Consider the following 21,508-nt stretch of genomic DNA (forward strand, 5'->3'; position numbering starts at 1 on the left):
TGAGCTTTTTAAAATCATTATTTTGAATTTTTTGTCAGTTCATCCGTTTTGATTTCTTTGGAATCTGTTACTAGAGAATTATATTTTGAAGATGTCATATTGAACTTGTTTTTCCACATTTCTTGTGTTCCTACATTAAGATTGGAACATCTGGTGCACATCTCTACCACTTATGGGATGGCCTTTAGAAGCTTTTTCCTGAAAATGTGTCTTGGGTTATCACTTGTTTGCAATGTTACCTTTATTTCCAGCTGGGCACCATAGTGTAGTATCCCTGAAGCTTCTTTAGCTGTAATTAATGAATGAGGGAACAACGTGTACTATGTCAGAGCTGGTGAAGTCCACTATCTCTCTATGCTTTGCAAGAACAAGGACACTCAAGCAGTTCAGGCAGGTGTGGTGTAGACCACAGAGAGTGTGAAGTGCACACTGTGTAGCTTCTCCTACAATGGGAATGGTGGTTCCTAGCAGGTGATAGGGGTTTCCTCTGGCACTCTTGGTGTTGGTTTTGTTTCTAATAAGAGTATGCAGCACTGGCTACACCAATAGTGGAAACAACCTGAAGCTATTATCCTCTGACCAGATAGTAGTTACAGGTACCAGAGCTTCATGGGGAGAGATAATGGCAGGAACCACAGCACCTTCACTGTGGTGCTCACACAGAATCCTAACAGCAGTGTGTAGTTGGAAGAGGTACAGGGGCAGCCTGTAGAGGGAACTGCATAGGTGAGATGGTAGCAGAAATTGCAGTGTCCCTATGTGCTGTTATTGTGGGATTATATTGTAGGAGTACCCACCCAGGAGCAGGATCTCAATCTCCACTACTCCCTCCTACTCCCAGCCATATGAATCTGGGGATACCGTGACAAATGGGGCTTTTCTCCTTTGACTCCTTTAGTTAAAGTGCCTACCATGAAGCTAGCAGGAGCAAAATGTGGCTGAAGCCAGGTAAAATTCCTCTTAGGCCTCCCTTGACCGTTCATGCCCATGGGCAGGGAGGACAGTAGGGGAATATTCCTCCAGCTGAAGTGCCTGCAGGAGCAAGTGGAGGAGAGGGATTACAGCAGGCACTAAGCCAAATTTCTCTTCTGACCTTAAGCCAAGCAGAGTAGGGGCAGTATGACAGCCCCAAACCCCATAACTCAGCCTTACTCAAAGCCACCCCAGCGCACCTCTGTGTTCAGGGCAGCAGTAAAACTACAGAGCTCTTTCTTTTCCCTTCTAGTGACAGGCACCCATGTATGCTGTGCTGAAGGGAAGGGCAGTAAGAACCACATGAGTGGCTGCCTTCAGACCAGGTACCAGCATGAATTCATCTACAACCTGCCATGCCCTTGATCTCAGAGGGCAAGCTTCCCAGTCTCCCAGTTCTTAAGTGTGACACCCTTTATTCTCCTCAGTGTCACAACTGTCCCTTACAATGCAGACCGCTTGGTGGATTTGAGTCAGTTACTCTGCTTCACCATGTTTTTTCACAAGGCAGATATCTACTTAGGCAGTGGAATGTATGTGGGGTCCCAGAGATGGTATATGCAAGGGTTTCTGACCCTAGAGCAGCCCAAATTCAGGCAATAGCTCCCTTCTCAACTGCCTATAGCTTCCTGGGGGTTTTCTGGGAGATGTTGTGAAATCCTTTCCTAAAACAAAACTACCTTGCAGGTTTCCAGTTACTTATCTATTGGGCTGCAAGCCTGTGAGGGTTGTTAAACTTTCCAGGAGCTGGGATTGCCAGCATCGATGCTGATAGTTTGTTGGGACTCTCTCTTTCACACTTATGTCTGCAAGGATATTTTGTCTCTCTTACTATGCTTTTATAAGAGGCATTCTCTCAAATGAATGTCCGAAGGCAAAGAGTATGAGAGGCAAGGATTGGAATGGAGATGAATTTCAAGAAAAGGGAACTCCAGCCATGAAGGTGGGGACATCTGAAAGACAGATTCTTGAACTTTCCTTATGCTCAATAAATGGTGAATAAATGAATGAATGAATGAATAAATGTCTTATTAGTGAGGAGTAGGTAGTCTCTTTCTCTTGTGAAGGATAACATCTTAGGTGATATCTCTAAAGAACATAGAACCATATAATATGTTTTAGCTGGAAGGAGCCAGTATATTATCTGGTGCCCATATATTGAACTTATAAAAATTAAGGCTTGAAATAAAATTTTTATCCTAATATCTAATGGTACTAGAATTTTTAGCTTCTCAGAGTCAGGATTAAGACACTGGTTCCCAGTGTAATACTCCTTCAGCCTTATCATAGGTTAAAGCATCTTTCCTATCACTATAAATAACATAATTTTCACATCCTGAATATAGCAGAATAGTCTCATTTAGTGTTGAATAATTGGAAGAGACCTTAAAAGTGATATAGATTATCCTCTTTATAGAGGAGAAAACCATGGTATAAAACATTAAATGACTTGTTCAAGACAAGTTAGAGAATCAACATTCAAATCATGTATCCAGATCCCCAAATCCAGGGCACATTCCACATTATGCTAAAGGATATTAGTATACTTAAACTTATTTGCTTTTTGCATGTTGACATGGCATATGACCCTCTAAATGTGGGCAACAGGAAATGTTTATTTATGTACAAGTACATGGGAAAGCAATTTCCATTCAACTTTTTAAAAAATTATTACAAATAAAAAGGTTTTGTTAATACATTCATTCTTTGCACACAAAATACATTCTTTTTACTTTTTCTCTCAGTATGAATTATTTCTTAATAAAAACTTAAGCCACAATGAACAGTCAGGTAGGTGGTTTGGCAATTTAACAATCTTTTTTCAAGAAGGAAAAATTTTAAAGACAACATATAAAAGAAATTGTACCTCAAAAATGTTTCACTGAATCCTAAAAGATTGAATGAATATTCCATTCCACCATCATTGTAGCTATGCTTAAAAACAATGCAAAAGACTTTAGAAATTCTGTGATGACAATGCAATTTCTACAAGACCAAAGCAGTCTTCAAGAAATTGATTATCATATCTACATGACAGACTCATAGAAAAAAATTTTATGGACATATTGGAGAGTTAGCCATTATTCAGGAGTCTCCTAATTGATCAAGGGAACTAAGATCATAAGTTGCATTCCCCAAGTAGTAATTTAAGAGTTCTGTTTAAATACAGACAAATGACCTGATTTGTTAGGCTAATTGCTTTTAAGAGATGTAAAAACATATGCCCACACACAGACACACAAAAAAAATTTACATAAATGTTCATAGCAGCATTACTTATAATAGCCAAAAAATGGAAACAACCCAAATGTCCATCAGCCGATGGACAAATAAAATGTCATATATACATAAAATGGAATATTACTTAACCATAGAAACAAAGTATTGATTCATGCTACAACATAGATGAACCTTGAAAATATAAAGTGAGAAGCCAGACACAAAGGCCACATATTTTAGTACTATATTTATATGAAATGTCCAAGATAAGAAAACCCATAGAAATAATCCATAGTTGCTGCCAGATGCTGGGGAGGATGAAGAAAGAGTGACTACTAATGGATACAGGGTTTCTTTTGGGGATGACACATGTTCTACAATTAGTGATGATATTGCACAACAACATAGTAAATACACTAAAAACATCGAATTTTATACTTTTAAAATGGTGAAGTATATGGTGTGTGTATTATATCTTAATTTTAAAACAAGGGACACAACTTCATTTTAAAATATTTTGTTCAGGTTCCTTTTTCCTCCCTGTCTCCCTTTTAAAATGTTGAGTGAATCTTCAGTAAATCATCTTTCTACAGAATGTTTTTCAGCTAACTGCACTCAGGTCATCAGTGGCTTATATTTCTAATAGGCTTTTTGTTAAGTAAAAAGAAATTAACACATGGACACAAAATATACATTGTATCATTAATATTTGCATATTAGCATTTAGAAACAAGTACTATGCTTATATTGAAGCTGATTAGATTTTATATGCTAATGTATAAGATTTTACTGAGATCCTATATATAAAACCAGTAGCCAAATATTAAGAATTGAATTCATAAAACTCAATGAATAACCTGTTTGTTAAAATTGTGTATATTAAAGATCCATGTTTTAATGGAAAGATAGAAGGGGAAAATCAAGGAATCTCTAAGTCTTCATAAAGCAGCTTCTCTAAATATTTTAACTAGCTGCTGAGATCTCCAGAATTATATTTTGAATTTTATTTCATCCCTATACTAAAAGTCATGCATTAAAGTGTGTGCAACAATATATAGGGCACACTTTTTCCCTTTAGATTATCAAAACTCTTCTTAATTCTTTATTAGCTGAATTTTTGAGCAGAGTAGGTTTTTTTAAAGCTGAAAACAAATTTTACTCATGCACTAGTACAAATACATTTATGCAGCTCCTTTATATACCATCAAGAGTTCCAATGATGTGGTATGTCTAGAGGACACTTCAGTGAGTAGAAATTAGAAGCCAGCATTCCAGTCATTTGGATTTTTTTTTACAACAGAGGCATGAAAACCCCAAAAGAGTTAAGGGGATAGATTTGTTTTAATTGTTTAAGGAAATCATTTGACAGTCATTTGTCAAATAACCTACAAGAAATTTCCACTAGCATTCTGTAATTACATAGGACAAGAGAATACTTATTCCTAATGATTACATTCCAGAATGCAATATGATTAGCAGCTGTTTTTCAGAGGGCTTATCAAACTTAGTATTGTTATTGAATCCAGGCATAACAGTGTAACCTTAAAAGCTGTGCACCATTTAGCCAACTAGTAAATTATGCTATCTGATCAGATTTTTACCTTGTTTTTTCTCTATATGAATTTTTGCTTTATTAGGCATTTGGTACTCCAAGTTTTATTTCAGAACATAGTGCACGTGTAGATAGTGGGGGGGGGCTTTTGGGGTGTTGGTAATTACATTCATCAAATATTGTCACATATGAAATTAACTCTTAAAGCAGATCCCAAAACTGGTATTCATAACTCCATTTTTACCAAGGGATGGAAATAAGCCACACAACCAGAATTATTCTTCAGAAGCATACTTTGTTATCAATTATATGTTACAACTAAAGAAGAAAAATACATGTATAATTGAAGAACTCTTCAATTTAATAAACATTAAGATCTAAATCTGATATCAATAAGAAGCTAAGAGTTGGGCAGGGGATATAGCTCAATGTAATGTGCTTGACTACCAGGCATGAAGCCCTGGGTTCAATCCCCAATACTGCAGGAAGGGGAAGAAGCAGCCAAGAATTAACAAAGACTATCCTGACATTGAGAGAAGAATGATTATCACCTTAATGAGATTTTTCCATTATTTAAACAAAGTTAAGCAAAAAGAACAATAATAAGTGGCAAATGTGGCTCCTTAAAAAGAAAGGGATCAACCCATTTTTCTTACCGTAGAGAATGGGATCAAAGAGGTTTAAATTGCACTGTGAGGTATTTCAGTTCTAAGATTAAGTTTCCTGATGAGGAGTTTACAACCCTGGAATTGCCTATTGAAAGAAAATATCTTTGCAGAAATACATAAAGAAACAGTGACAGTAATGCCCAAAAGCAGATCAAATAAGTGATTTTCTTTTAAGGAACACATCAGGAATGGAATTGTTTTCTTTTAAGCCAAAAAGAAAACAATTGGTTTTGTCCCTGAAGGATCTATACTTGTATCATACCATCCAAATTTTTTGTGTTGCCCCAGATGATCTTAAAGTGAACATCCTGCCTCAGCCTTCCATGTAGCTGGAATCACAGACACATGCCACCATGCCCAGTGCCAAAATCTTCTATTAATTAAGGAAGAAAGAACTAATAATTTGAGTGGTTACTATTTACTGAGCACTCTACTTTAACTTTCTCATCTAACGTTCACAATAATGCTGATAAGTCTGGCATATTTATAAATATGCTCAAGATGATGTGCTTTGCCTAAAGTCTCAGCTAACTTATGCATCTTAAGGCCCTTTACACTTGAATTCGTGTTTCCCTTCTTACATCTCTCTACCTCGCTCTTTAAAATGTCAAAATCATCACCTACCAAGGAATTAACAGAACTAGAATACAGCATCTCCAAAATTCTGCTTTAAGCTAGTGGCAATGTAACATTTTGACTTGTACATCTCAGTAAGCCAAATTAGTGGGGGCTAGCCTTTGTGTTCTGACCTCTTATCCAAAGGAGTCAGAGAAAGGCTTACCCAAACTACTGTATATTTCTCCATACTGATTCAAGACCAGTGACTTTTTTTTTTAAACCAATGAAAATCTATCATTCAGCCTAGAAAGAGTGCAAATTATTTTGCAGGTGGAATCATTTGGGTGATAGGCTTTATAAGCAAAAATTGCTTATAGTTATCTCATTTTAAAAATCAAAAGCCTGTGCTTTGCTACATTCTACATGGAGCAATTTGGCCTCAGCTTTTTAAAACTCACTTTCCAAAGAATCAAGGAAACCCACCAATTTTTGAGACTTTTCTAAAGTAGATCCCAAGGACTGTGTTATGCCAGTGACCCACCAGTCCATCTCACGGGAGCTGAAAAACTTCATGTTGGTCTATTTTGTGAGGTCTAGAATGGAAGAGTCTGCTCTGTTCAAAAGGCCTACCCTAAAATCCTGAAGAAATCATTATGCATTACAATGATATAATTTCCATGACTCATATAACTTACAAAAACAATACCTTTTTATTTTTAACTCAACAACTAGTTTGTGGTTTCAACAGGACATTGGTGAAGGGACTGGCAAGATAATCCCAGCTTGGAGCAAGACAGCAGACCAGCCTCTTGGCTTAACAAGTAACCAATCTCTTCCCTGAAAGGTGAATATATTTATGGCAGATGAACAAAGCCTTTTTAAGAAAAGCATTAGTTATGGGTCAAAAGGTACTTAATTAAACGTTATGAGAAGAAAAGCACTGCAATGTAGAATTTTAAGTTAATAGGTCATTTAGTCAAATCCCCAACCAATGCTTGAATCTTCTCCACATTCTCTTTGCTCAGTTCTTGTCTATCCTCTCTTGACAGAAGATATTACTTGAGGTGGCCCCTTTCATTGAAAGTCAACTTTGAGAAAGTTTTCCCTAACAAAGCCCAAACTTGGCCTCTGTAACCTCTATTCAGTGGGCCTTATTCTACCTCTTTGAATTACAGAGCATCTTGCTATAATAGACTAGTTGTGTTCACCTCACCCCAAATCCTTCAAGTATTCTTCAAACATCTTAAATTTTAAATTCCTTCAGCAGGCTGGTTATGCCTCAATTTGTTTTTAATTTCAAAGTATGGCTCCTAGGAATGATTATAACATTTCGACATCATGGGACTTCAGAAAGAAGTACCATTTCTCTTCTTCTAACACGACTATTTTAGTTAGTGGTTTGAAGGGATATTTCTTAACTCAGTATGAATAAATGATCAGAGCGTACAATGTAGGAGAAGGCAGCTTTCCTTTCAAATACAAAAAGGCTCTTGTCGGAAATGAAATCTAAAAGGAAGAAAATACATCCTAATTCCTTGCTGTTAAAATTAGTGTTTAACAATACTGCTTAAGTGGAATACATTTGTCAGAAGAATGAGATGCAAATTTTTTTTCAGTGCTTTTCTCTGACTCTAAAGTATTATAGTTACATCAAAACACACCTGTCAGAACCATGACTGAGGAAAGTAACCAGATGCAGTTAAAACAAACAAAAATTCTAGAAAAAAAGAAATGACAAATCCTAAAAAAAAAACCTCTTACAGGAACAAATGAGAAAGTGATCCCTAGGTATTTATGACTGAAATATACAAAATTCTATAAGGTTCAGAAGTAGAACATGTCTATCTTTAAGGCCATTGATATGGTACATGGGGGAAAAAAAGTGTTTTTCTGAGTATGAGATGAATTCTCATTCTGTGGCTCCGTTTACAAAAAAATCAGAAGACCAGTTCAAAATCATTTGCAACTGGTATTTATTCAGAGTGAGTTGTTAACTGAAATTTGATGCTGGATCTGGAGGAACTATGGGACAGCTTAAAGGGTGGATGAGGCAAATAATTGACCTAACACTGTGGCAGTCACCAGTGTCCTCCCAAGGCATGCATTCATTAACAGAAGAATAATAAGTCCTGTGTTGAATTTGTTCCTTCCTCCAATAACTCTAAAATAATCCTAATCCAAATACCTTCTTTTGGTCAGTGGCTTCTACCTTTCTTACCAAATTCTAAATCAGAACTTGACATTTTGTCAAAACAATCAAATTGTTTCATTTTCAGTTATTTTCTTGCCACTTTACATAGGGAGAGATGCTAACAAAAATGCTAAAAGATAGGAAAAAGAAAATCCAGGAAAAACCACTGACTTAACCCAAGTAATCTACAGAGAACATATTTGGCCCTATATAATCACAAATTAATATTAATATAATTCAACAGATCTAATGAAAGTATACAAAGGATCAAAGAGTCTTGCACAGGCAAAGGAAAAAGCATGAAATCCTTTGAAGATTTAATTTATACAAAGCCATGTCATTGATAACAGCAAATTATGATTTCGTAGATTTTCTCAAGCTTAACTCTATAACATGAAGGTATTTTCACTGGAAACTGAAAAAAGTTTTGCTATATATTTAATAACTTTATTAAAAGAAGGAAAAGATCACACCAATAATAGAAGGCATGGACTCTGGTCTTATTTGTCAGAGTCAAGCCAAACTAAACTATAATAAAGCAACTCTTTTTTTCTTTTCATCTGCCATTAAATAAGAATTTTATTTTTTTTCTCCCTAAGGAAGGCTCATCTCAGCAAATATTGCCCTTAAAATAAGAACAATTAGGCAAACCTGTAAATTTAGGTTCTGGCCTAGGTTAAGATGACTTCATTTGTTTGCATTCTTCTCAACTTCTACTTGAAGGAATTGCTATTTAACAACAAAGAAGTCCCTTTTAGCACTAAATCATTTATTTGATATTTATTGCACCTTCAGAGTTTGTTCTCAAACTCCAGATACATCAGTGGAAAAATGTCCATAAGGCCTAATCTGAAATTCACAGAACTAAGAAAAACAAAGCCCCTCATTCTCATGTGTCCCTGCTGACAGGCCATGGATAGGCAACCATTAGCTACAGAAGACTAGAGGGAGTACCAAGGAAGAAAAAGGAACAGCTCTCTAATCCCATTCTGAGTCTGGCCAATGGTAGACAGAGGGGATTAAACCTTAGGGAATAAGAATTCCATAGCATAAATGTGGACCAAGAAGGCATTATTTTGGAACTAAGTTAGTCCAATCCAACAAAGCCTTCCAAGTTCCCAAAGCAACTTTATTTTTAACACACTTGCTGCTGTGAGATGAAGTTGGGTCATCATATGCTGGAGACATTGGAATTTTGACAACAGAAAGGTAATAAATCTAAATTTAGGGACATTATCTCACAGTTTAAAAAGTTAAGTTCTGCCCACCTTGATTAACTTATTTTTTGATATTATAGTTGCTGACTCAGTGGAGAAGATGAGGGAAAGACAATAATTATAAATTATTTTGGTTTTTATTAAAGTGATTTTTTTCTATAGAGACAGATTCTACAAGAAAGTCCAAACTTCCGAGATCTGCTTTTCTTTCCCATAAATCAGGAAAAACACAGTGAGGCCAATCAGAAAGTACCAGTCTCTTAATGATAAGTATAATTCCATGTGCAAGAGATTGGTCATGCTGAAACCTGATAGAGAGATGCTAGAAATGCCTTATCAATACTGTGTTCTACATGACTCATTTCCTTATAATTAAATAGCTTTCTAACATCAACATATCAGGACCAAGATTGTCACCATCTACAGCAACAGCAGAATTACATATCATATCCTTATTCCATTACTCATCCATCAGTTATGCTAAGCAGCAATCTACAGAAACATCTGACAGCATCAACAGTATACAGGTTTAATTACTTTCCCAATTTGCATTTATATCGGTGAACAAATTGGAAGGTATCAAAAGTATGGCACTGAAAAAACAGCAACACAGATTCAGCAGCATGTCTTCCATTTTGAGTCCTCTTTTAAAACTGGCTAAGTAAAGGCATATATACCTCCTTTGAATTGGAGATTTGCAGTAACACATGCATATCAGGAAGGGAGAAAAAGAGGACCAAAAGGGGAGACCAGGAAAGAGAGGAAAAGAGAAAGAAACAGGAAAGAACATATGGTCATGAGTCTGAGAGTGACATTATTATAAGATGATAAATTACAGCTCAACCTGCTTCCACAGCAGAATTTTTCTAAGGTTATTGAAGATACAAAAATGGTTTGTGAGGCTTTTCATCTGTTGCTACTCTTACTTATACTAAAAATATCTACAAAATCCTAATCCTTGGTTTGTCCAAGAAGGATAGTACCAGAAAGTAAAGGATGTGACCTGTTATCAAGGACTGTGCTCTGCTTGAATCCTGCTCTGCAGTCCATTAATCCACAGTATTTTGGTCATATCTGGTCTGTTTTCTCACACTACTTGTAAGGTCTAAGAATTAACCTTTTATATTAGAATATCATCAGTCAATATTTTTTTTCATTTTCAAACTTTTATAAAGGGCAGGAAAGATTTAGACAATAGAAGAAAATTCAGAGATTTAAAGGGGAAAGTATTCTTTAAAGAAAAAGAAAAGAAAAGGTATTTAAAGAAAAAGTATTCTCTTCCTAGAAATTCATTCTAGAAAAGGTAGTAATGAGATTTTGAAAAAGAGTGCCAATTCATGGATTTCCCCCATTTTTAAAATTTCTGTGTAATACATTTAAGGATATTAATGTACTAAAATGTTTGGTCTGTGAAATAGAATCATTAGCACCAAAAGGAGTCATGGAGCTTATATATAATTAAAACAATGATTGTTTTGTTGGTCATGGGTAAAGATTTCATATAATTTTTACATCCCAAAGTTCTTGAAAGTGCCTGTGGACAAAAGAAATAACACTTTTCAGAATCTCCATGGGGTCATCATTACACACCACAGAGAGTACTTGGCGTTCCCAGTTTTGTTTTACCTGGTAGACAAGAAAACCAGGGCCACCAGAATGTCACCACTGAAGCCCTAAAGAACAGCCCCCACATGCGCCCACTGATGTACAGTAGGGATCCCTACAGTACACTTCCCCCTGGACTGTGTTCAGGAATGCACTTTTACTTGCTTTTTTGGAGGGAAAAAAAAAAAAAAAAAAAAAGCAACATGCTCTGCAGATCATGGAGCGCCTAGTGCAATTTTCTTCTCACTCCAACTCCAGACTGCAAAAGGATGAAACCGTTATGTGTTCTGCTAATGCTGGCCTGTGGACGAGGCCCTTGGCCTGCCATGCTTTGTAAGCTCAGGAGCCCACAGGAGTCAGAAGGTCCCAGAGCAGGAGCCACAGTTATCATCTGATCTCCCCAGCAACTCGTGGCCCATCGGGGCAGCTGCTGATGCCTTTTGCTTCTCCTTGCCTCAGCCGTTAGTTAAAATTACAACAAGTCAAATAACTGATGCTTTTCCCTTCTCCAGGGAGAGGTGAGGATACATTGTTCACCAGTGTGTTCTGTCTGGCTTCACTGATGAGTCGGCATGCTAAGTCAAGGAAGAGTTTCTCCACATTATCAGATTCCTTGGCTGAAGTCTCCAGATAATACATGTCCTGAGCTTCTGAGAATTCTTCTGCTCTCTGCTGGGAGACCTCTCTCCTTTCAGCCAGGTCAATCTTGTTTCCTATAACAGTGGTATGATCAAAGAAAGAATCAACAGTTGGCTTTTTGCCAGCTCAGAAGCATAAAAACTAAGTTCCAGGTCTGAAGTCAACCAGACAGATGGGCTAGTGAAGCAAAGCAAATGTGACTGTGATTACTGGGATTTTTATTTTAAAATATTAGCACTATGTATAATGGCAAAGAACTGGAAACAATTCAAATGTCCATTGGTAGGGTACTGGCTAAGCAAGACAGTACATCCACACAATGGAGTATTTGCCCCTATGAAAGCTATGAGGAATATTTCTATATACCACCATGAAATGAGGACACTAGGATATATTGAGCAAAAAAGGCAAAGCAGGAAAACATAACTTACAACTAAGAAAAAGGAAAGAATATGAATATATAAAACACACATTGTTTGCTTAATTTTAAAGGGAAGAATAAACCAAAATCTTAATTTAAAAGATAATAGTTACCTATAAAAAACAACAACAACCAGGGTTGAGGGAATAGGAATAGAAGCCAGACCTCTCTGAATATACTTCGTTTTATAGTTTTGACTTCAGAAACTTACAAATGTTTTTCATAATTACACAATTAATACAAAACACAATCCCTAAAAGTTGAAAGCAAAATAACCACACACAACTATTTCAAGTAAGTAAGTTTAAGATATGGTAATTTAACCATACATCCTTAGGTATATATACTAAAAATAAAGAATCGAAGGAAAAACACTCAAATGGTTTCAGTAAGCATCTTGTCAGTGGCAGTGCTGCTACTCTTACTGTGAGGTGCTATGTGTATATTATGGGATAAAGCAAATAAGTAATTATTCTGGTTATCACTGGGAACTGGAAATTTTGTCATGAGAAGGAAGAAATAGAGATATAAGATTAATGAAGTTCAGTAAAATTTCTGCAATCCTGAATTATAAGTGGAAGTTTCACTATGAATAATTCATGATGTATTTGATCTTTTAAAAGTTTTCAACATCTATTCTCCAAGAAACCTGACAAAGATGATATCAACTATTTTACCTGGCAACATCTCTTAAATGACTCAATTGATAAATCACTCTGACCTGGGAATTCTGTGTATGAATATTATAAATACCGAATGGAATGCCATAACTTTGGGCTTCCCCAGTGTGCTGATTCTTCACTTGAAGAGATCCTAAAAGTCAAGCTTGTATAGTGGTTATACAACAATGCTCCTAGGGGCATTGAGACTTTTAGGCCAGGGCAGATCCCTCACTTGCCTGAATTGAGCCTTGTTTCCTGACACCTGAATTTTCCAGGGGCAGGGAGAGTCCTGGCAAGCTGCTATGAGGACTTCTTTCACTGAAGAGGTATGCCTGATGCCAACCTGCCCTTAAGCCATGTTTGCTGCCCTGATGTAAGTGAGTGTAATGCCAAGTGTAACTTATGATAGTCTTGTCGGAACATTTAGTAGAGCCTACTAAGACAACCCTCTTGTGTATGCTACAGAATCCAAAATATGCACACATACATATCAGCCCTGTCCACTGAAAAGCCTAAGAACAATGGCCAGCCTACCAGTAAGGAGGATTCCTAACACCTAGATTGTGGCCTCTAAATAGAAACTTCCCATTAAAAAGGAACAGTGTTTCTTGAACAAATGGTTAAGTCCAGGTCTGGGACAGAAAATGCATGGATTTACCTGGAACACTCGTGCCAGAAGGCAAAAAATTATAAAAGAATAATCATCAAAAGATCTCAGGAGTTCATCTGAAGCAGTTTCCACTATCAAAATTGGAGCAATCAGCAATAATTGGAGAATCAGTAATAATTGCAAGGTAATATAATACACTAAATACATTTAAGTCCATAAGTTCATATATTAAAAATATAAAAAATTTCCATAGTTAATTTACAAAGATCTTAGGGAACCAACTTACTACCTTGAAAAACAGTGAATTACAAAAGAAATCAAGTGGTGTTCTTGCTTGTCCTAGGATAACTATACCTGAAATACCATATATGGGGTATTTTTGCTTTAAAAACTTCCCTAAAATGAATCTCTTCACATCTATAGATTTATTTATAGATTTGTGAGAAATGCGTGTGATGGAGGGACATGTCAAATGACACCACAAAGAAAACAATTGATATTTATTAACTCTAGAGGGCAAATGCTTTAATAATAAATTCCAAAAGAAAAAGAAATGGCAGTGGAACTTATAGATAAAGGGAGAATTAAAAGACAACAATCAAGTATGACATAGGGACCATATTTGGATGTGATTCGAACAAATTTACCAAAAAAAGTATAAATTAGGAAAATTTGAACATTGAATTTTTGAGGTTAGTAAGGGATTCTTAATTATTTTAGGTGTGAGAGTGACATTGTAGCTCACTTTTTTTAATCTTATCAAAGACACACTCATACTGTAAGGTAATTCAAAAATTTGGGACTTAATTCAAAATAATCTGGGTGGGGAAAGTGGACAGAATAGATGGGAAACAGATAAAATAAGATTGGCCATGAGTTATCTGATGCTTTCTGAAGTTGAGAGATGTACACGTCGGGATTCTTTATACTGTTTTCTCTGCTTTGCTTATGTTTGAAATTTTCCATACCAAATTTTTTAAAGCCAATTCCTCTTTCATACTGAACTAACTGATTATCTCTCCTCAAATCTCCATTTAACATTTTTGGATAAAATCCCAAGAAGTAATGCTATAACTTGAGTTCGCAAGGGCTTTTTGTGGAACACAGAAAAAGCACAGGTTCTGAGCTTTGGGCTTTCAAAGGCTTCATGGGAAGAGCTCACCACTCTACACAAGGGTTTTCAGTAGTGGGCCTAGAGTACTAGCTCATAAAGAGGCAGGTACTTAACTAGCAGCCTAACCCAGGAAAAATCCCAGCAACTTGTTACAAAGCAATGTATTACTAGTTGATCCTACATGCAATGTGACCTTAAAGAAAGAATTTCACATCACTAGCCTTTGCTTCCTAACCTGTAAATTTGGGATCATGACATACAAAGCTCCTAATATGATTCCTGGCATATATTTACCAGTTATAATGCTTGTTACAAAAGCTTACTTAGCTTACTGTTAGCTACAACTTGTGACTTAATGCTTCTGAGGTTCCCTACCCATTTTTCCAAAATTCAGGTCTTGTTACACTATACAGCAAATTCCTTCCCAAAAGGAAAACATTTATAACCATACAATTATTAACACTTTTCCATCACCACTAGGAGTTTTTAGTGATTTGTTCCATTTTTACTGTAATTCCATTTTTAATGAATATGTTTGTCACCACAGAAAAGCCAGGGTTGGTTACTGTTTTTCCCCATACTAGACAGAGGTTCTTTCTTCCTACAAAATGAAACAAACTGCAGCATTTTTCCCTTAGTTAACTGTTTCTGAAGTAGAATTTCTCAAATGGGCAAAAATGTAAGAAGGGAAAAAATTAATGGAAGTCTATTTTATAAATAAACAATTGACCCAATAATGAATTTCTTGCACCTTTAAAGATATTTTAGCTGGGCATTATGACACACACCTGTAATCGCAGCAGCTCAGGAAGCTGAGACAGGAGGATCACCAGTTCAAAGCCAGCCTCAGAAATTTAGCAAGGCCCTAAGCAACTCAATGAGATCCTGTTTCTAAATAAAAAATTTTAAAAAGGGCTGGGGATGTAGCTCAGTGGTTAAGCGCCCCTGAGTTCAACACCCAGTACAAAAAAAAATTTTTACTTTTTATACTAGCAGTTTCTACCATCTTGTAACTAGGTTTTTAAAAAATGTATAGCAGCCCACATAACTTTGGTAACCATCCAGTTTCTCCCCTAGAGCCTAGAGAAAACAGCAATGTTTTCTACCTTATTTTCCATCATGATGGGATAGAACTGATTTTGTTTTCTATGCAATTACAGAAGAACTAATGCTGTAGCATGACTTGCTAGAAAATACTTTCTTGGAAAACAGAAAGGCACAAGTGTTACATGATTATCAATTTTCTGATACCGACAAATCAGCTTCCCTCTTCACTTGTCCTTACTTACCCACTAACACAGTGATGACCTTGTTGCTGGCATATTGTTCTATCTCCCGCAGCCACTCAGGAAGGCAGCGGAAGGATTCCTCACAGGTAATGTCATAGGTAAGGATCAAGGCATTGGCGCTTCGGTAATAACTCTGGGTAATGGAACGAAATCTTTCTTGACCTGCAGTGTCCCAGATCTGGAGCTGTAAAGGCATAAAAGAAGAAGCAGGTTGGAGAAAGAGAAAATAAGAGAGCATTAGCTTACTTTAGCTTGGAAATGGAAATAACTTCCCCCAGAAAATTTCATAGTCATTTTCTATTCTAAAGAAAGCACTTAAAATTTGTTCTTATTAATGTTGTTAGGTGTTTTTGGTTAGAAAAAGGGGTTTATTTTGTTTGTTTTGTTGTTGTTGTTGTTTTGCTATTAAGAGTTCCCTCTTTGTTAAAAAAATTTTTATTCATTATGTTCCAAGCTCTATTTTAAGCACTTTATATGTAGTAACTCAATTTTCACAATAATCCTATAAGGTAGGATATGCTTTCTCACAGTAGGAAACATGCACAGAGAGATTAATCAACTTGCTTGGTGTCTCACAGTTCAACAAGGCATTATGGTCCCAACTTGTAATACTGTCCTGGTATTACAAGTTGCTACACAGAGCAAGCTGTCACTCTGTGGCCACTGGTATTTCAGTCAGCAATCAGAAAGGAAAAGTAAATCCAACTTCACTCTTTGCAGTTCAAAATTCTAATGAATGTATTAAGGTATTATCTTTGTTAATGAAAATAGAACCATGCCATGGCAGACAAAAATTTTCCCTCTACCACTTTTAAGCTCCATGACCTCTGGCAAGTCACTTAATCTCTTTTGGCATCTGTTGTTTCTTTATACAAAGGAGTTGAAAATATGCAGCCTGCTGGAAGTTCACATTTTCTGAACTCATCTACTAGTTCTAAAACCTAATAGTGTATGGTTTTAATTAAAAAAAAAAAAAAAAAAAAAAAAAAAAAAAAGGCCAAACACTTCCCACATTGCCTCTCTCAATTCTCTACATAAAGCAGGCAAGGATTGAAAGCAACTTGTTCTCCAGAGAGACTGCTGAATATAGGGCAAATCACAGGGCCTTGAGAAATAATGTCAACAGTAAGTAATCCCTTCTGACTGTATATATTTTTCACAGGTCGAAAGTGTATTTACCACCTTAGACACAACACCACTTCCTCAGGGAAGGCCTTCTCAAATCTATAGAGGAGGCCAGATCCCCCTTCCCCCACTCCTGTTCGCCCAGTGCATCTGACACACTTGGACCATCTAATTATTTAGTAGCTATGTTCCCCAGTTGACTCAGAGCTTCCTGACAGGAACCATGCTACCTTTGCTACTGTACATCTGAATCCAAAGAGGATGAGTTGGTTATTGTCACCCTCTGCTCCTACCAGTTTAGCTGAAGAGATCGATGGGTGACTAGTAGTCCTTGCCTTGAATCTTTAGCACAGAGACTCTCCTTTAAGTTAAAGTGACAGCTACTCTTTGATATACATGAAAGTCTGTGTATGCTAAAGGCAAGTATATAAATATTGTTAGTTTTTGTTGGAACAAAAGTTATTTCTCTTCTCTGCCTCAAACCTTTCTACTAGGATGTACTTAAAATAGCAGACAATTGTTTTTAAAGCCCCATTGAGCCTCTAAAAAACTTGTGTTTGGATTTAGATGCTGTCAATCTTGAGAAATCAGTATGTTCTCATGACTGGCACATCTTGGGAACAGTTTGGAGCATTTTCTAGAATAATGATTGTATGAGTTTGCCAAGATATATACAATTTTCCCAAAGGGGCTCCCAACTTCTAGCCTGATAGTTGATTATTCAGGGTGTTCATACTCCACTGTCTTTATCACTCAACTTGGTTTCACCATGCTCTGCAATCCATTTGCCTTATCTTGGCATTTATATGACATTAACATAGGAAGTGCACTGCATTAGGCACAGGGGGGATACAAGATAAAACAACCCCTGATCCCAAAGAGTTCAGTCTTCTAAGAGGCCAAACCCATAGTTAATTAACTAAAGTACAATACAAGATGTTCCATTAAAAAGGCACCAGAAAGACAGTTTTTCCTAATGTTAGTCTCATGCCCATTAATGTATTTTCAATATTGCAGTCATGGATTTTTTAACCACTCATCTCCAGCATGGTTCTGCTACACTCTTTGTGTATTCTTCTTTGCACGTTACTTAACCTCTACTGCCTCACTGTCACAATAATGCAGTATTATCCTTGGTTCACTAGTCTGTCTCCTTACTGGACTGAGTTCGTTGAGGACCAAGGGTATTTCCCATTTGACATCATACCCCTCAATGTCTTCCTAAAACAGTAGAGGGGGACACATTTAAATGAAAATTAACTAAATGAACAAAGGATTGTGGAATCACAAAAGAGGGATTCACTAATTCTCCTTAAAAGATTGGTGGGATATAAAAGAAGATTCCACAGATAAAATGTTATCAGAGCCAGATGATATTAAGTTTTTAGGGGGCAAAGATTTACCTAACACAGTGCTAGGCACAAAGTATGTGCTATAACATAGATGGATGGACAGATAGCTGAAGGAATGAGGAATGTACCTACTTTTATGAGTGTCCTATCTAGGCAACATAGATCTGAATAAAGAGAAATAAAGCAAATCTTCTACTATAATTAAGGTTTAAATGTTTTAAAGCTTAGAGTTTTGCTTATTACTCATTAATTTATGATAAACCAAAAAATTCAATGTATAAGAGAAAACTCTATTCTGATTTTTTATTATACTTAAATATACAAAACAAAATTTATCATTTTAGTCAGTGGGCTACATATGTTTTAATTCTATTTTCTGCCTAAGGTCACTTTAGTGATGTATGCTACTTTAAGAGAGGGCCTCCTCCTTAACTTTGCCTCCAATGATTTGGCATGTATTCTCAGTAGCTACAAGAATCTAATACCTTCTATTCCCCACTTTCAGTCTGGAAGCCATTCCAGAAAGAATGATACTAATAGGGAAGGACAAGGGAACTGAAGTTAAAAAAGAGAACCTGATTGGAGGGTCATTGAGTGGGTGATGCTGCACCAACTGCTAATGAATTTTCTTTTCCACTAATTTTACAGCATTCTGAGAAAGCCTGCAAATACTAGCAAAAAGACATTTAAACATCTCCAAGAATAGTTATTCAGTAAATGACAACTAGTATGACAATAAGATAGACTCTGTTTCCTTAGTGATACCTGGTCCTATTCTAATAACAGGCTAAAGAAATTTCTCCCATGTTCACACATTAATGAGGCCTGTAGATTAAGATGGATGACTGCAGTCATTCCATATCTAGAGTCAATACACTGGGTTAGAAAAAAAAATTCTAGGAAGATTGATTTGATCTAGATTTCAAGGATTAGCCTACTCCCATTTTTTTATAAAATTACAGAACCCTGAAAGAAGTATTAGGGATAGGAACTGCACTGCAAATACAAAGATGAGTAAGATACAAACCTTGTTCTTAGGGAGCCTGTGGTCTTGTGGTGCAGTTAGACACCATAAAATCATGAATTTTAATAATGTAGTAAGCTCTTAAAAATGAGGCTATGGTTTTCAGAAAGTAAAATAAATGGAATACCCAAGCCTAGTGATTCAGGAAAGAAGAGTAAGCCTGTTCTTTAACCATAGGGATCATTTCTTATTCACCCTTATTTCCAGCCAATGTTTGCCATATGGTAGGCAGTAACATTTCTGGTCCAACAAATGAACTCACGTATACATATATAAATGAGAAACTCAGATATCTGGAAGTAAAATGTGTGAAAGAGTAGTTATCCTTACCTGACTCCAGTTGGCAACTACCCTACCTCTGCTGGAACCACAGAAATCAACAAAAGGTTCTTTCCACCAACGCCTCTAGAGCACACTCCAATCTCTTTCCTGTCCCCACACCCTAGTTCTTTCTCCTCAATCCAAACACTATTTTCCTGACTTTCTGGTTGGCATTTACATAGATTTCACACCAAGAGCTCTCCATTCACTATTGTATTTGGTATAGATGTCTCTGCAGTAAAGAATCATTTTGAGTTAGGAAAGCTTCTGTTATCCACTCAGAAGCCTCATCCTATAACTTCTTTGTGATAGCAAATATCTATGAAGTGCTACAAAAACATTATGGAGCTTCTCTGCCCTTCCTAAGGAACTCAAAAGAAGGAGTACATATGGGAGGTGGATGCAAATAACATGGACTCAAATTTGGAATGCTTAGGTTGTGATCTAGCTACAATTCTGATGTCAGCTTTTACTGAGCTGCTTATGGCTGGATTTTTTACTTCCTTCCACAGTACTCACCTCTAAGAGACCCAACAATGGAATTTCAATAAATGAGTGGCAGGTAGAACACAGTGCCTAAGATCAATATCTTTACCCTCTTTCCATGTAATTTAGTCTCACTTCACATTTCTTTCCATCACCTTCCTTGCCTTGCTCCACGGTGATGGGCCTTTTGTGCCTTCATTCCCCTCTTATCCCACAGCAGGGTAGGTGGCAGGGAGGCAGAACAGGTTCAAATCCTCCGTCTCCCTTCCTGACTATATAGCCATGAATAAGTAAGTCACCTGTCTTTTCTGAAGTCTGTAAAACAAGAATAATACCACTTACCTCCAAGAGTTTATAGTAAAAATTAAGGTAACTATAAAAGCACCTAGTAGAAGCACTGACATATAGTAGGTACTCAGTGAACACAATCTCCCTTCTCCTGTTACTGGGCATACCATACTTCTTCCTGGTACCAAGCTATCCAGAAGCCACCAAATGTGGGAAAGGGTAGAGACCATGGATTCTTTCTTGAACCCCTCATTTATTATCTATTACTAGGGACAAAGGTATGTGGGAGACAGGATAATTTTAATAAGTGATTAATATGGCTTAATTACCTAAAATGAAATGTGGAAATCAGGAGACTTTATAATAGACCTGCTGTTATAGGAGGCAGCACAGTTTATTGGCCCAACTCATGAAATCCAAAAAAGAAATTTCTTCCTTGTTTTTATATCACCTCTGATGTGACAGAAGACAAGACAAACTTGCTTTAGCCCTTTTTTCTCTGTTCTAATCTTTGAACATATTATCTAAAATCCCTTCCTGCTCTCAAAAAGGGACTAGAAATAAGTGTCACAGTGAATATATTGTTTTCAGTGTGGGTTTCAATCAGATTTTTTCCCCCACTGAGGATTAAATCCACAGGTACTTTACCACTGAGCTATATCCCCAGCCCTTTTTCAGATTTGAAACAGGATTTTGCTAAGTTGCTGATCCTCCTACCTCAACCTTCCAAGTAATTAGAATTACAGGCATGTACCACCACAACTGGCTTTTGGGAGATTTAATAAATGTTATGAAAATGTGACTATACAACTTCCCCTAAGCTTAGAGCACAAAAAAAGACACGTTATACATTTAGCCTCTTACCTTTACTTTTTCACCATTAATCTCCACTGTCTTAATCATAAAATCAACTCCAATTGTGGCTCCTTGACCTGGGGGGAAAAGACCCTAAGGAACAAATAATGGAAAAAATTATGCCTATCCTTCAGGTAAATGAGATACTTCCCACATTTCCCATTACTAATTAATACCAGGCCCTTTCTTTGGCTGAGCTAATTGGTAGAAAAAAGAACACTCACTGGTCTCATGGAAGCCCCGTTTAATTTAACATTGTATGTATGTTTTAAGGGGAAGGAGGGGGAAGTGGGAGAGAGAAATCCTGACAGAAGCAGAAACAGAAGGTGGATCAAAGGG

At 36.6% G+C, this 21,508-nt stretch overlaps 2 protein-coding genes across 6 annotated transcripts in view; one reads left to right on the forward strand and one right to left on the reverse strand.

Annotated features, from left to right (window-relative positions):
• The window catches only part of Ddias (DNA damage induced apoptosis suppressor), a 52,437-nt gene extending 51,018 nt beyond the window's left edge, over window positions 1-1,419 (forward strand). Inside the window, exon 6 of the mRNA XM_047516432.1 lies at window positions 1,226-1,419. The gene's annotated coding sequence lies outside the window, so the exon portion shown is untranslated. The remainder of the gene's footprint in view (window positions 1-1,225) is intronic.
• An 8,464-nt stretch (window positions 1,420-9,883) lies between these two features.
• The window catches only part of Rab30 (RAB30, member RAS oncogene family), a 79,951-nt gene continuing 68,326 nt past the window's right edge, over window positions 9,884-21,508 (reverse strand). For all 5 annotated transcript variants that reach the window (XM_047516434.1, XM_047516438.1, XM_047516435.1 and 2 more), the window contains 3 exons: window positions 21,179-21,262; window positions 15,719-15,902; window positions 9,884-11,696 (listed from right to left, as the gene is read on the reverse strand). In XM_047516434.1, the coding sequence (XP_047372390.1) occupies window positions 11,446-11,696; window positions 15,719-15,902; window positions 21,179-21,262 (519 nt within the window). In that variant the 3' untranslated portion in view covers window positions 9,884-11,445. The remainder of the gene's footprint in view (window positions 11,697-15,718; window positions 15,903-21,178; window positions 21,263-21,508) is intronic.

Source organism: Sciurus carolinensis, chromosome 11 (assembly GCF_902686445.1).
Source record: "Sciurus carolinensis chromosome 11, mSciCar1.2, whole genome shotgun sequence".
Taxonomy (NCBI): domain Eukaryota; kingdom Metazoa; phylum Chordata; class Mammalia; order Rodentia; family Sciuridae; genus Sciurus; species Sciurus carolinensis.